Source organism: Tyto alba, unplaced genomic scaffold, assembly GCF_018691265.1.
Source record: "Tyto alba isolate M040663 unplaced genomic scaffold, T.alba_DEE_v4.0 Super-Scaffold_7, whole genome shotgun sequence".
Classification (NCBI taxonomy): Eukaryota; Metazoa; Chordata; class Aves; order Strigiformes; family Tytonidae; genus Tyto; species Tyto alba.
The window spans coordinates 35,635,675-35,652,511 of record NW_024881328.1 but is presented as its reverse complement, the minus strand read 5'-3'; the positions used below and the strand labels follow the sequence as shown (position 1 = coordinate 35,652,511).

The following is a 16,837-nucleotide window of genomic DNA, read 5'->3' as shown; positions in this document are numbered from 1 at the left end:
TTTCAAAGCAGTGCTTAAGTGACAGGGTGACCTTTAGGAGTTGCATGAAGAACATCATGCAAGGATGTCAACATGTGTGCCTGAATAGAGTTATTTGTGAAACAAATACTGTCACAGAACGATGTGACAGATTCAGCCACTTTAGACCACATTACCTTTGAAAAGATAAAGAAGAAAAATTAAAATCACACTTTGAGAGATTAGGAAAAAGACAATAAACTGCAAGAAAAATAGAGGCATGTGTTTTACTTGGTAGCAAATATGCCATAAGGATATTTTAAAATCCTGATATTTCTAAAAGCTGTGGAAAGGTTGCAACATTTGGAGATTTTAGAGACAAATGAAGGGAACAAGCAGTGATTTGTTTAAAATGCAAATACTTGTTTGTGTCAGTGCAGGACTGAGGGGTTTTCTTCCCATTTGGTAATCTGAAAGACAGATTGGGTGGGTCTCAGAGCAAAGACAGTTTGGCTACATGATATAATGATCCTTTGCCTGAGAATCCAGCCTCTTCTATACATTGCCAGTGAAACAGTGCATGTCTGCTTTCCGCAATACCTCTGACAGACAAATGCAGTATTATGATTAACCAGCATTCTTTTATGCAGTGCTCTTTTTCTTGCTCTGCATTTGAGTAAAGAGGAAAACGTCTGGAACAGGCGCAGTGGCAGAACTGTTCAAATGCCAGTTTATTTGGCAGACAAGCAGCCCTAGAAGTAAGAAAGCTTAGGTTTCAGCCTGAAAGCACAGGATGTAGCCATCCTTTTTGGTGTGAAACTTGGGAAATCTGTGAACCATTTATTTACGCTCCTTTTCCATTCCACCTGATGGCAGTTCTTCCTCCTACAGGACATGGAGCAGGAAAGGATTTGCAAGATGGACCTGCTCTTATTTTTCACAGCCTGAATTTAAGTGTTTTATCAATTGAGGTTTCATTCCTGGTACCTCAGATCACATGGTGTACAAGCCTTACAGAATATTACCTCTGTACCATTAAATCTGAAAATATCCTAATAGGCAGGTAGGCCCAAATTGGCCCTTATGTCCTCATGCACCATGTGAAATAGATTCAGTTAATTAACTCATTTTAAAACAAAGCCAGCTGAGAGAATGTCTCTAGGCCTTGCAGTTGAAAAAAAAAAAAAAAACAACTTGTTAAACCATTTATTTTCTTATATTTCCACCTCTTTTGCTGACTCCTGTGAGACAGATGCTATTTCTGACTTCTCGAGTACTCAGCACTTACCTGACAGGAGAACATGTGGACAAACCAGGCCATTCTGGCTCAGCAAGCCAATTAGTTCATCATGACAGTTCGTTTGTTTCCATTACTGACCATAGGATGGAACAAGCAGGTTTGATTTTCATATAAACAGTATCATAATGCCAGACAGGGAGCCCAAACCATTTGCTTTGAGATAGATGCTGTGGCATTATTTTCTGCTCAGTAAATGGAAAGTTTCAGTGCTGCAGATGATGGAATGGATTCCTCCGTCTACTCCAGTGTAGGGGAGAATTATAGCATTTCCACTGAAAATTAACAATATTTCTCCTTTTCTGCTTTGTCCTCTGGTTAAACAATGTATAAAACAGTGCTGGAATACACAATAAATAGATGTATTTACTATAGAAGAAATAAAAAAACACTTTTCGAGGTAGCCGTCCTGTAAATCAAATTATCAAAACCAGGTCAGGGTAAGGAAGCACAGGCTTTGTACAGTTAAAGGTCCATAAAAAGCAGCAGAAAGACATTTGTAGCTTCAGCAGACTATGGATCCAGCCACTGTCAGAGGCAAGACCTCCTTCGTCTCAGTGCTTTAGCCAAATTCACATTAAATAACAGCAAAAAATGTTTGCTTGACTCACTGTGTGTGTGATCAGATTCTCACAGATCAAAGCTCCTCGGTTTTGCTTCCTAAGCCATCAGCGGGCAGCTGCTGGAGGATCATGAGTCACCTCTGTGTGGACTATTGCCTTTTCTGAGGCAGAACCAGACAAGTTCAAGACGTTCTTTAATTTCTAACCATTTAGTCACATCTCTGCAAATGGGATCTGTGAGTCTGCTACTAATGCAATAACTGGACTTTTGCTTTGTCCAAGTGGAAAAACCTGTGGCTTTTGAGGATACTATTAGGAGATTTTTTCCTTTCACCATGAAAATGTGGTTAAGTCATGATCATGGTGCTTGCACAAATGCAAAGCCAAAAGCAGCTACAAAACAGGTCAGCTTCTCATGTCATAGCACTTGATAACAAATTCTCATTCACCTCGCTGAAATCACCTCATATGGGAATATCCTATTTGACATCTGTCATTCTTCAGGCCTACAATGACCATGTTTGTTTTCCCCTGTAGACATTTGGGCTCTTTTATGTACCACGCCTATAGGTCCTTTGGGACTAAAAGGTGATTTTTCTTTTCAGCTTTTCCTGTTGGTCTGCTTACATACAGCTGCTAGTCTGCTTAGAAAACAGGAGATAATTCAAACCCAGCGTATGACAAAGATTGCGTTGCCTTTTTTATTTTCTTCATTTTTTAGGCTGGCCCAGGGAAATGCTACTCACAGCTAAATCTTCAAAAATGTAAATGATCAATAAACAGCATAAATGCAAAGTTATTCAGGCTTTCAGATATTAAACTTTAATGTTTTGTACAATGAATCAGATTGACACAGCTTCCAACAAACCATTGCAATAACTGACATAGAAGTGAAGTGCTGTGTAGCCACAATATTTAAGGCTTTGGGAAGAAGAACAAGGTTTTTGTATTGCCATAGGCTTATACCATTGAGTTCCAATATTTTTTTAAATCTTAGGCTAGTATATATGTTTAGGAATCAATAAGCAAAGCTGGATAAGGCAAGTATGTGACTGTTTTACCACAAGTCTAGAAGCAGTTAAGTCAGCTTTTTTACAACCTAATTATTATTCCTATACATTACTTGCCAGTGCTATAGCACAAATCATCTTTCCAAAGGATTTTGGAGCTAACGGTTAATCTTTATGAGCAGTGCAAAATGCATTATGTCATAACATGCTGACACACAGATCTACATCTGAGCACAGAGGGGGTGTCTTGAACAGACTAAGTCTTCCCAGATGTAAGTTTCCTTTGGAAGCCTATTTAATACTTGCGTTCTGCCAAAGGCCGCAACGATTTTCATTGCAGCTCTCCTAGCTTATTTCTTAATTCATTTAACAATGTCCAGAACGTTAGAAGCAAATATGAGTATCATTATATCCATAGGTCTTCAATTTTTTAACTTTCTTTCTGTGAAATGATGCCATCTACTGTAGAATAACTGAATTACAACCTTGTAAAAATGCAGAGATACCTGCTTTATTTCCTTATTACTGTAAAATTATCAGTCGTTTTGTGACACATTTCAACTTTCTATTATTTTCATTGGTATCATTGACTAAAATATGGAAAGGTGAGTACTTCCAGTATGAAAATTTGGTCGTTGAGAAAGGCCTTTGCTTCAAAAAAGAGCAGAGATGTCTTGAAAACAGTATCTTTTCTATCCAGCAGTGCAAAAATATGGGAAAGACAGCCCTTTTCTGCTCCCCATCAAGCTGTCCTCTTCATTATAAGGCAGAAAGATCACATCTCTGGAAATAGCAAAACAACAAAACAAATCAATGAGAATGAAGTTAGGATAAAGAAAAAATTGACATATGAAAATGCAAATTCTTGGATATGAATTTCCTAGTGAATAAGAACCTTGCTCTCTTAAACACATAGTTAAAAAAGAAAATTGTGGTTTTGGAAGGATAAGAGAGTGATACGTAAAGCTGAAAATCTGAATATTAAAAATAATCAAACATCTTATGGATACAGAAGTGTGTGTACACTATGCATTTTTTTGTATGTGTATGCAGTTCATAAACTGTACATTACATGTGCACAAATAAACAGTATTAGGTTCTTTTAGGTATGTATCATGGTATTTTTATTTAACAATTATGTATAAATTATGTTTTGCCCGAAACTGAAGAAAAATCATCTCTTCCTTTCCTCATTATGTCTGTAAATGGGAAGGATGTTTTAGTGGAGCTGGGAAGTGCTTAAGTGGAGTGACAGCTGAGTACATCGCTCTTGGATGAAGTGGATCTATGCCCAGCCATGCTCTCTAGGGTGTATCCAACCAGCTCCTTCTGGACAGATAACAAGTTCTAACCTCCCCAGTAGCTTTGATGGTATTCTGCCTCCCGTAGCATACTGCTTTCGAGGTCTTCTTGTATACTCTCATACAAGAGCTACTCAGCATTTGCCACTTTCTAATTCAGGTTTTTTCATGAGCCATTAGAGAGACTATAAAGAAGATTTTGTTCATAATGCTGTACCTCTCATTTTTAAAATACATTTCAGATTTCTTGTCTTTCAGGAAACATTTGTCATTACTCTTGTGAAGGCTGGGTGGTTTGTTTTTTTCCTAAGCACCTGCAGTGAAATCCTGGTTTCTTGAAGGAGAAAAATGTTTCTCACAGAAACAGCTGTCAATTAATTAAGCAGAGAATCTATTTATTTACCTGGGATCCACTGGCATGATTCTGCTGTGTGAGGGCTGGGAATCCATGCATTTTTTTTTTAGAAAAGAAATCTAGCTTGGGAGACTAAGGGAGGATGTCTAGATGCTCTTCAGAGGTAGTGGTGATTAGGCGGTGTCCTTGGAAGCAGCATCCTGTGATGCTGTAGCTCTGTGTCATGGTGCGTGTGAGGAAGATGTTTTTCTGGAAATAAGGAGTTCTTCTCCAACTCTCTTGTGCAGGATCTTAAGTTTCTGGGAAGGCCCAAAAGGTGAAAAAGTGAAGGGAAGAGGAAAAAGTGAATTTCTAAGTGATAGAAAATGTCTGAGGGGGATTAGTTTTCATATGCCACTGGAATGCTTTAGATTTTAAAATTTTTTGTGCTGTTAAAGGAGGGTAAAATACTAACTCCCAGCCTGATATCAGGCAAAGAAGAAAACTGTTGGCCTGGAAATGTCTGAAAATGATTTTTGAAGATTTTTGCATCTTGTTGTTGTTCTAATCAAGCTGGTGGTCAAAGCCAACTCTTAAGCATAAGTAGTGTCAACCTTGACAAGTCTTTTCTTGTTTGCTTCTTTTATAATTGCAGAAATAATGTAAGTTAGTGTGGGCAGAAAGCCTGTAGTGAGGTTGAAAGTGGGAAAAGAAACCTCCTATCTCATGCAGTGCCCTGCTCCAAGATCCCCAGTCTGGTTCTCCACTCAGTGAGCCCGTAGGTCTTGGTTGTATTGCCCATCGCCCCCACAGAGCTCATAAAAGGAGGTGATGAATTTCATGGGTGACGTAGAGGAAAAAGTTGGGTTAATATGAACAAAGAAACACAGCTGAGTGAGACACTGGGAAGGGAGCAGAGTCTGCTCAGTAAGCTCAGCTGAGTACAGGGCAATAAAGAAGGTAAACTGTTCAGGTACAAAAAGACAAGAGGATTCAGGGAAGATGAAAAGGGAAGATACGTGTTACGGGAAAGGTGAAACCAAATAGAGATAAAAGGGAGTGGAGGAGAAGCATGAGAAGAGAGGAAATGTGTCCAAGTGTGTAGCATGCCAAAGAGCATGGGTATGGGTGTGGAATCAGATACCCACAAACACAGAGAGAAAGGAAAACAAAGGATGTAAAGAAAAAAAAAAAGAGACTGGTGTGTTAATGTCATAGTGGAAAAGACAAAAATCAGATGAAAGGTGTTGTATGTGAGAAAAGAAAAAGGAACTTCATAACCCATAGGAATGGACCACACTATACATTTGGACTCAGTCTTATACTACATAATTATGACCATTACAACAGTTTGATGGCATTCAGAATTTTCTGTCTGGAGCCAGTGGTAATTTTAATGTCAGACCTTTAAATTACATCTTTTGGCATTTGTTTTCTTTTTGAAGGATGATATGTGGAAGGTAACTTATTCTGACATTAAAGCTTTAAGGATGATGTAGGTACACAAATGGCTCTTTCTCCAAACTTTTGTGTTTGTAAACTGAATTATTTTGAATTGTTCATGGAAAAAAATCTTATTCCATTATTGAAGGCATTCACTGATACTTATATTTACAATCTGAGACTTCTAATAACTTCTACAAAACGTACAAGTAACTTGTCTAACTTTATGGTGTTATTTTCATATCGGTTTCTTAAACAACTGGCTTTCTGGATCTTGTGTCTCTCAGAAAACACAAACCCAAAAGTTATTGTTTGAAGCTGGTTTTCATCAGTCTTTTCAAATTCCTTATCTACAACAAATCTGATCAATAGAATAGTTCTTAGAAAGAATTCACAAAGCCATGAATATTACAGATGAACAATGCTTTTTCTGAAAATAATCACACTTGTAACATTTTAGGGGGCCAGGTGGCACATTAATTGCAAACCATTTGAGCAATTAATGTGAGCATTCTTTTAGATCTATTAAGTATGTTGGCTTTCAAGTAACACTTTGAAAACACTTGGTGTTAGCTAATGAAGCAAGGTGCTAGCGACAAGAGTTCATGCTGGACAGACGGCTTATTCCACACCCATGTGTAAGTGCTCATGTTGGCACATGGGGGCAAATGATACACTTGTTTGAGAGATTTGGCACATTTCCATTTTAGCTGCAGAAGAGAATTCAATTGCTAATTACATAGTAACTCAGTCTGACACTAAAATTACTCGACATGGAAGATTATCACAGATTTAATTGGGCTTTGGATCAGCTCCAGGAGGTTTCTGTTGATGTCTATTTATAGATTCAGAGCAGACTCAGCAATTAGTGTAACAGACCCTCCCAGTGTCTGAAGAGAAGTATTTAGCATTTTACTTCACACACATAAACTATGTTACAATAGAAAATGAAACAGACTAGCCAACAGCTTTCATGTTATTCATCTTTGATTTGGAAAACACATTTGAGATAATATTGAACATTATTTTGTCTTTCTTTCCAGTTGCAGGATGTACCCATCTTGGGCAAATTTATGCTGACAGGGATGTTTGGAAACCAGAGCCATGCCAAATCTGTGTGTGTGACTCCGGATCTGTTCTCTGTGATGACATCATCTGTGACGATCAGGAGCTGGACTGCCCCAACCCAGAGATTCCATTTGGAGAGTGCTGCCCAGTTTGTCCACAAACAACACCACAGCCTACAAGAGTACGTTTGTCCTCAGTGTTGTTACTTTGGTGCTGCCACCTTTGTGATCCATGTCAACCGCAATTCATTTTCTTTTAGATGCTCTTAACCACTTTTCTTTCAAATGCTAAGCTTGTCACTTTCTGACTCCAGGCAAATACTTAAGATGGGCAAATTTTGCCAAAGTAAATAAAAACAAAACAAAACAAAACAAAAAAAAAACCCAAACAAACAAAAACAAACAAACAAAAAAAAACCAACACAACCACTTTGAACTTTCACACAGTTTTATCTTTTTTTGTTAAATTCAAGAACACTTCTGTATTTCATCAGAGAATTGGTACCAGAGCTGATAAAATACTTATTAGTCCTCTGAGCTGTGCAGCGGAAAGCATGAAGTCCTTCAACCCAGTTTTACATAGACAACAGGCACAGATAAACTGTGGAAAGGGACAGTGGATAACAATTAGCCATCACATTTTTAATTTTACAGAGAAGCATAGGAATAATGCAAACAGCTTATTTGTTGACTGCATGCTCAATCTATATCCATGAAACTAATGCCATCACAGAGTTAAAGAAAGTTAAACAAACTTCACAGAATACTGTAAGTCTGCATTTTGTATCAACTCAATTCTACATCATCAGGGAGTAGATTTCCTTTTGCAGAGTTACTGCTGACTGTAAATGAAAGGTGATTCAAGCCCTACATCCCTAATTTATCATCATCTTGTTTATAGACACCAACATTATCTAAATCAGCTGCAAGAATTTAACCCCCAGGAAAATCAAGAATGTTAGTGCATGCCAAGTCGTTTGCCTAAACCACTTCAGTGAGTGAGCCAGCTATACTGAGCTGTGAGGTTTCATCCTTGCTCAAGATCCATGAGATTCTGTTAAAGTACCTATATCTCCGCAGGCACCCTGAAGATTCTTATCTGGAAGATAAGAGAGTGAAAGGGATGTGCGTATGTAAGAGAAAGGGAGAAGATGTATTTCTACAGCTCTCTAGTATATCTGCTTAAACATGAAATGCTGTATACAAATACACCACCTAGGGTTATTTGCACCATACTAGTGCAACTGTACTGTTTCCAGGATTGCTTGAGCTACTCCACTGAACAGTTTTAGAGGTGTAAAAAAGTGGTACCTACAAGCATGCTGGAGATTTAAGCACAGCTCCCTCTCTTGTTGAATCTAGAAGCTTTTATCAGTTCTGTGCTTCCTGATAATAAAGGACACGTGGACTACTTCCTCCGGCCTATGTCTTCACTGTGTAAGAGTTTCAATATGTAAGCAATAGACTGACCAAAAGCCCCGCAGCTTTTCAATAAACTGAATAAGAATAAATGGAATTAATTAGATAAAACTATACTCCAATGTTTAAATGTGTTTTCCTCTTGTTTTTATATATATAAATAAGGCATATATATATACACACATATACTCACTGTATATGTATAATGTGTATATATATTGTATATATACACAATACAGTTACACAATATACAGATATACGTATATATGTATACATATATATAATGTTTATATATATAGAGAGAGTGTGTGTATATAGAGATAAATATATATAAAAAGATTTCAGGTTTATTTTTATTTTCTTTCTTAATGTAATTATTTTTCCTTTTTTTTTTTTTTTTTAGACTCCTGGAGTAATCAGCCGAGGCCCCAAAGGAGACCCTGTAAGTGCAGCTTTTTTTTTTTTTTTCCTACCAAGGAAAGTAACAAAATCACGAGCCAATTCCTACACTGCTATATATCTTATTTAAGCTGCTGAGATATCCTGCTTTCATTGATGTCTGCACTGTCTGCAGGACTGTGCCATATAGTCATTTTGAAGTAGCCCTTTAGCTTCAACAGAACTCAAAATTTAAATGGGAAACACAAAAACAGAGAGGGAGAGAGTTTAGTCCAAACTGTATCGTATTTGGGGGTTTTTGGTATATTTCTTCCCAGTAGGAAGAAAAAATTAAATCTATTTAGCAGTATTAATTTTAGATTCAGGACTTGGCCTGTTTAACATGTCTAGTGTGTTTGTTCAAGTATCCGCTGCAATAAAGCTCCAGCAACTAAGAAATATTTCCATGTGTGAATTTTGCCTACTGTCTATGTTTTTCATGAATGTTCAGTTGTGGCCTTAGTTATGTTTAATAGGGAAAGTTTCCCACCACAGTCGCACAGATTTTGTTACAAATGGAAGGATTTTTCTGGTGATGCGCTTGCAGTCGGAGGCAAGTGCTGACGTCTGTATGTGCTCTGTTTGTGTCTTTGCAGGGTTCTCCTGGGGTTCCAGGCAGAAACGGTGCCCCTGGCCCTCCGGGACAGCCAGGGAGTCCTGGAGCTCCTGGACCCCCCGGGGTCTGCCAGTCATGTCCCAGTATAAACGGAGGCGTAAGTCATCATTATGTTCAGCTTCTACCTCATTGCTCACAAGCATATAAAGCAATACTGTAAGCACCTATCCCTTGCACCTTCACATGTACGTTGCCTTCAGTGGCAACTGGCTCTCATTTGTGCCTTTGAAAAACACAGCTGAGTGGTAGGTGGGGTTTTGTTGTTGTTTTGGGGTTTGGTCCACAAAAGTTGGCTGGAGTGTAATTAAATCTCTGCCTTATCTTATTTTTTAAAACTTTTGGAGCCAAAACCAATGAAGGGTTTACGTAATTTAGATATAACCTGATCAGAAAGACAGTGTGCAGGGGGAAGTGTGTCCCCTCAAGCTTAATGGTTAGGGAACTCTTACTTTTCTATATTTTATCCAATGCATGTTTAATAAAGAAACCTTCCCAGCAACACAGGTCCTCTGCTTGCAGGGATGTGACATGTAAGTACTATCTGTCATGCTCCCTCTTTATTTCTGGCCCACTGAATCTTGAATTCTCTTTGAAAGAGTTAAGGATACTCAGCAAGAGAGCTAATTTTAACTAAAGTTTCTGTGCAGTTGGATTTGTTAAGGGAGATGAGCCACAGCTAGTGCTTTGTTACGAGATGACATTGTCCCCCCATGCAATCAATCAAGCCTAGCTTTAGAAGATGGGACTGCTTTAGCACAAAACTGTTAAAAATCATATTTTAAAACAATGGCTACTTTTGAACTTAGGCCACTGTTTATAGCTTCTGTGTACACTTCCCACTCCCAGGTAAGCCAAAAACTGAGGAAAGATGCCTTGGTTTTATTTAATTCTGAAAGGGATTGCAGCTGAAGCACTGAGCTTCTGGGAGAGGTACCCGTGGATCAGTTAGCCTGTCCCAATGATCATTATAATAATATACCAAGAGAGATACTGGTTTTGGATCGGCAGATGCAGACACAGGAGAGGATGATAGGCTGAATTAGTCACCCCTTCCAACACTGTATTGGAGATGTTCTGTTGAATCCTAGCGAGAGGGTTGATATCAGTAACACAGGAGTCTTTTTGTACCTGGTCAGTGAAGGAGCTGGGTGCACCGTGGCTTGGGTTATCAGGCAGAACACTGCATGTATTCAACTCTCCCTACTCAATCACCAATGTGCCATTAATTCATAAACTGAATTAGCTCCATATTATTCAACTAAGTTTGCTAATACCTGCATAACAAAATCAACATATGCCAATTAAGAGGCTTACGTGGGAATTCCTTGAGAAACTGTGTATAGAATATAAAGTGTTCTCTTTTTTAAGCAGTATTTTTTGTAAATGTGTGTGTCAAAGATGCTCTCTGATCTCAGAAAGGCCCACAGGACATGTCTTCTCTCCATGCCTTGGACTGATCTTCCATTTGTTTCAAGATAAATTGTCAAAAACATTGAGGCTTGGCTGTTTGGGCTCAAAAGTGATGATTGTATTTGAATTATTTGGAATGACATAGTGAACAGGAAGGGAGACGGGGAGAGATGGAAATTGCAGTAGGAAAAAAATGTAAAACTCAGTTTTCTTAGATGTGTAATTTCCCACGCCTGAGGTAAAACAATTATTTGTAATTCAGGGCAGGACAGACTTATACATAGGTAAGAGATTTTTTCTACAAAATACTCTGAAATGAGACATTAACTAGTCACAGCTAAAAGCAGTGAGCAACATATTAATAAACTGTTGCATCCTTTAGTGCAACAGAAAATATCTCATCAACTTCCTTGAGTGACAACAAAGTCCAACAGAAAAGAGACTGTTAACAAGAATGGGGGAAAAAGCCTAAAAGAAGTCAAACAAGGATAAGAGGAGAGAGGATGGTAATTTTTTGGTTCATCTGAGACCAGCTGTCAAGATGAAAACTGGATGTGCACCGTGTAGGAATCTAACTTTACCATGACCTGAAAAGAAAGATATTGGCTGGGCTCCTCTTATGGATTTTCTAAATATATGGCAGCTATATGTCAAACAAGTACTACTCAATAGATACTAATGAGCTATTTCTGTACATTTGACATACCAATGTAAGAAATAATTATTTGAATTGTAGCATTCACCTTTTTTCTTTTTTTGTTTTTTGTCTTTTTTTTTTTTTTTTCTTTCTGTTTTTCTCTATTTCTTTTACAGAGTTTTTCTCCACAGTATGACTCCTATGATGTGAAGGCTGGTTCTGTTGGTGGTATCGGTTTCCCACAGCCCATTGTAAGATGATATAGCCTTTTCTCTGTTCTTTCTTCTTTTTTTAAAGAACACATTTTCTGCTCATAGATTATACCTGGGATGTGTATGTATCCTGATTTTAATTTAACAAGATAAGTTCTAATTTAATTGTTGCCTGCAAGTGGAATGTGATGTAAGACAGCAGTTCACTTGACAGTATTATTCTAGAAAGTAACCATAGATTATCTGGGGTTTTTCTCTCTTTCTTCCTTTTCTTACCTCATCTTTTCTGAATCTCTCCCTGAATTACTTTCTTACACTACCTAAACATTTATCCCTTTCTCCCTTGAATACCTTCCTCATTTATCTGTCCCGGTATTCTTCTACTAATTGCTTTCCTTTCTTCCACCACCTTTTTGCCTCTTTCACTATCCCTAATCATCCTTCAGCCATTCAGCAGCGTTCTGTCTTTTCTCAGAACGATGCTCCATACTTGTTTACTTTTCCACAACTCAATTTTTCCTAATAACAAGTGAGTAAACCTCTCTTATCATCTTTTTTTTTTTTTTTTTCATCCCAGAAGCAGTCAAAAGCTTTTCACTTATTCTTTTTACAATTACCATTTTTTTCACCCACAGCTATGCAAACTGTGTACTAAGGATGCTGTAGCTGCCTGCTAGGCCTGGCCCAAGCTTTTCACCGTTTCTTTAGTGAGATAACGCATGGATTGCCTGAAGGAGTTATGCATGAGCTATGTTTCCTGTATAAAATAAATTTGAATGTTACACCTCATGATTTTTCTTTTAGGCACTGGGATTTAGATACTCACCACCTATGACATGGAGTGTTCTTGATTCAGGCAATTTGCTATATAGAGGATGTGATAAATTGCTGTATTTGAAATTGGCTGCTGCTTCATTAAGCATAATCATTATTTTCAGTCCAATGCTGCATAACAAGGTTCGGGTATCACATGTTGTAACACATCAAGGCAGTTCCAAGAAAATGTGTTATTTCTCAGGCTTCCATGAGATCACCTTGTGAAATAAATTTTACTAATCATGACAGCTGGTTTTCCTGAAATATATCTCATTATTTTCTTGCCTTTATTTTAATCTGTTTATTTCTACATCATTCATTTGATAATGTGATCATCTATGCATCAGTCTTCAACCATCCATTTTTACATTAGTTTATTCATTTATTCATATTCAACTCTTTGCAGTTTTTACCCACAGCTTATCATATCATTTACATTTTGCTACTTGTTGTCTTAATATGGGATGTACTGAACCAGGCAGATAACCGAGAAATCTCTCAGTTAACAGTTATGGTTAGTCCTCTCTATTTTGGCATTTTTCCTTGAGGTTCTTAATGATTTCTTGTGCTCTGACCTCTGGACCTGAAATAATTTGGAAGAGTAATAAAATAAAATAAAATAAAATAAAATAAAATAAAATAAAATAAAATAAAATAAAATAAAATAAAATAAAATAAAATAAAATATGCCAGCATCAACATTTGTGCCTGAGTGGTTAACATGCCTGGTATTTCCTCAGTTCATCTCTCCATTACTGTCTTCCCAATGGCTTTCCACTGCTTGTAGACTGATTTTGTACTTTGCATCACAGCTTCTCTTTACTTTCTCGTATACTTTTCACATATTGTCTTTGCCTCTTTCAACCAGTGCACATATTCTAACCAAAAGATGCTCCTTTCTTCACAGTCTGGAGACGACAGCAATCAAAGGTCATACCTAACTATCAGTTTATCTCTTCAGTGTGCATCTTGAAAAAAATGTCTTGTTTGTTTATAGCCATATGTCTAATCAATTGATTACAATTGATGAGTTGATAGCTGCAATTCATGTTGAATCTAACGGTTCTTTACACCAAATGAGTTCTAACAATTAACAGAAAGGGACTGCTCATTATATTCACAGATTGAAGGCAACCCAATTTACCCAGGCACTCACTGATCTGCCACTTGGTGTACTTCTTGTCCTATAAAATAACAAATATTACAATGATTCAATTTTTTAAACAAAAGACAATCTGTGAACTAGTATTAACATAGTATATTTGTAGTATAGTAGTATACTACATATACTAGTATAGTGTAGCAATACTGTTAATCTTGTTTAATGAAAATTAGGTTCTTGTAACATCTGTAATACGTGACAATATCCCATGAAACATATTATGTGAAATTCTAAGCCATGGAATATACTGCCAGTACTGCAGCACAGAGTGATTCTCACGTAACTCATATACTTCAACTGCTTTGACTGCATCAAACCCACAAAGAGTTTCATTTAACTAAAGGTGTTTTAAAGAACCACATATAGGTGCAGTAAACTACCGTGCTAATTTTCAAACGTTTTCTGGTTTGCTGTATCAAATGCTTTTGTGGTTCAGTTTACAGGAAGTAGATATATTAGCACTCTTTCCAAATCGAAAATTTCCTTAGAAACATTTTACTCTCTTTTACCAGTTAAAATGAGGAACAGTATTACTGATTTGAGTTAAACCATACATACAGTGAGGTTTCATCCTCTGAGTCCTTTGTTTAGTCCAAACATCATTTATTTCTTACGGCTTAGTACTGTTAAGGTTTATAAAAGATTTCACTGATGAAAATGCTTGCCTTACTGTCAGTAACAAAAATATGGCCTCAGTTCAGTATACTTGTACTTCCTAAGAAGTCAAGGGTCATAAACAGAGTTTATCACACAAAGTTATTCTAATGGATTATATATGTATATGTAATATAGCTCCTGATGCAGGTGAGAAATTTTAAAATTAGTTTTAGAAAGCAAAATCTGGCATCAATAGACTAGCAAGCAAGTTTATTAGTACACCCTTTCTCCACCACTAAAGGTGTAGGGTTAGGCTAATAAAGATCAATTACATGGCAGAGAAGCTGAAGCTCATTTGCTCTGTTTAGCAAATCAAGAGTTCCAGTTGTCTGTTCTTCCTGAGTAGGTAACTGAAAAGCTGAGATGTGATCGTCCTTCTGGGAGTCTAGAGAAGGGGGATAGTGACTCAAAAGAAAAAATTACAGCTTTGAAAATATCTTGTGAAGTATGTTACCTAAGGCTGCGAAGGGAAACCCAGTGATCCCCTTTCTGAAGGGTCTGTAGGTGCTAAAGTATTTAGCAATGTGTATATATACTGCTTCTTTTTTACTGCATCATGTGAGTGTCACCATGGATTTTTCTTAATACAATTTTCATTGTATTAATATGTAAAAATTTCTTTCAGTTATTGGTTACTATTGCAACTACATTGTTTTATAGCTATATTACATTAATATAACAACTATTTTTTAATCTACTCTATAGTCTGGCTATCCAGGACCCCCTGGCCCCAGTGGCCCCCCTGGCCCACCTGGTCACGCAGGTCCCCCTGTAAGTAAAATTAAGCTTTTCATAATAATCTCTTTTTTTTTTTTTTTTTTATATGAGCTTTTCCTTTTATTTGTCATAAATATTAGATACATTTTCAACTGATAAATCCAGATACAATACTGAAGAATTTTGTGGATAAATGTAATCTTCTATTAATTGGTCTGTACCATCTATGCACCACCAAGACTCAATGGTTGAGGGTTATATACTATGCTTGCATATGTCCATGTGTTTCCCTGAGCTTCCTGCAATTCTGTGGGGTGTCAGCTAAGGTTTTCTTAAAACATGCCACTGCCTATCATCCTCCATTAATATTCCCAGATGTTTATTCATACCAAGATTTAACAGGACATAAAGAAAATTGGGAATCCTAATACACATTCAGTGAACACAGAGAGGGTCTGAAGTTTTTGATGTATATCTCCTTTTAGAGGAGTAGTTTTATTTCTTTTTTCATGGAGGCATATTCTGCTTGGTTTGACATTTGGTTATTTGTTGACAGTTCTGAATACTATTTTCCTTACAGTTATAAGATTATTATAAAATATGCACCCTGGAATGATGCTTGTAATTTTTCACATCTTAACTGCTTTTTTGTTGCATTATAGGGCTCTGCTGGATATCAAGGTTCCCCTGGAGAACCGGGACAACCTGGCCCTCCTGTATGTATATGTTATCTATCACTATATGCCATAGAATCACAGAATGGTTTGGGTTGGAAGGGACCTTAAAGATCACCCACAGTTCCAACCCCCTGCCCCGGGCAGGGCCCCCTTCCCCCAGCCCAGGGTGCTCCCAGCCCCGTCCAACCTGGCCTTGAACCCTTCCAGGGAGGGGGCAGCCACAGCTGCTCTGGGCACCCTGGGCCAGGGCCTCACCAACCGCACAGGGAAGGATTTCTTCCTTACATCTAATGTAAATCTCCCCTCTTTCAGTGTAAAACTGTTACCCCTTGTGCTATCCCTACACCTCCTGATAGAGTCCCGCCCCAGCTTTCCTGTTAAAGGCCTGTTATGTTAAGGCCTGTATGTGTTAAAGGCATGATCCTACAAGCATGAATCTGTGTGTGTCATTACTGGTGTGGATTGAAATTTTACAGGTCATTCTGTCTGTTTACTATCATTTATGTCAAACGTATAAGTATTTTATGACACCTAATATATTTTTAATTTGAAAGAGACTTCATATTTTTTTATTATTATAGTTAATATTAATTATTTTTCTACAGGGACCTCCAGGCCCTATTGGAATGATAGGCCCATCTGGTCCACCAGGAAAAGATGTAAGTTCACTATTATTCATCCAGAGATTAATAAATGGGAAGAACGAAAATTCATTAAATTGTAAGACAGCAGAGCACATTGACACCATTGATTTTAAGAATTTATAACATCTCCCTGTTTCTCAATTTGACAACATAACTGTAAGAAACTAGATTTGGCTTACATTAGGTACAAATGTCCATTCCAAAAAAAATTTCAATTTTAGCAGGCAATTCGATTAACACAATTTAAAAAATAAAAGAGAAAACCTAAGCATGAAATGTGCTTTTTTGATCTGGTGCAAAGTAAAATAGCAGTTATAAAGAAAAGCAGACAGTAGTAGTAGTTGTCTGCTCCCTTCAAACCTTGTTTTGATAGTTAAGGCTGTTAAAACCTTCTTTTGTGTCACGGCTGGGAGTCCTGAACAGGTAGAGCACAAGGTGAGACAAGCAGCTAAAGTTTTG

At 37.4% G+C, this 16,837-nt stretch overlaps 1 protein-coding gene across 1 annotated transcript in view; it reads left to right on the top strand.

Moving 5' to 3' along the window:
- Positions 1-16,837, top strand: part of COL3A1 (collagen type III alpha 1 chain) — a 52,321-nt gene that overhangs the window by 11,148 nt on the left and 24,336 nt on the right. The window contains exons 2-8 of the mRNA XM_042784123.1: positions 6,950-7,155; positions 8,796-8,834; positions 9,427-9,543; positions 11,670-11,744; positions 15,046-15,111; positions 15,720-15,773; positions 16,340-16,393. Of these exons, the coding sequence (XP_042640057.1) occupies positions 6,950-7,155; positions 8,796-8,834; positions 9,427-9,543; positions 11,670-11,744; positions 15,046-15,111; positions 15,720-15,773; positions 16,340-16,393 (611 nt within the window). The remainder of the gene's footprint in view (positions 1-6,949; positions 7,156-8,795; positions 8,835-9,426; positions 9,544-11,669; positions 11,745-15,045; positions 15,112-15,719; positions 15,774-16,339; positions 16,394-16,837) is intronic.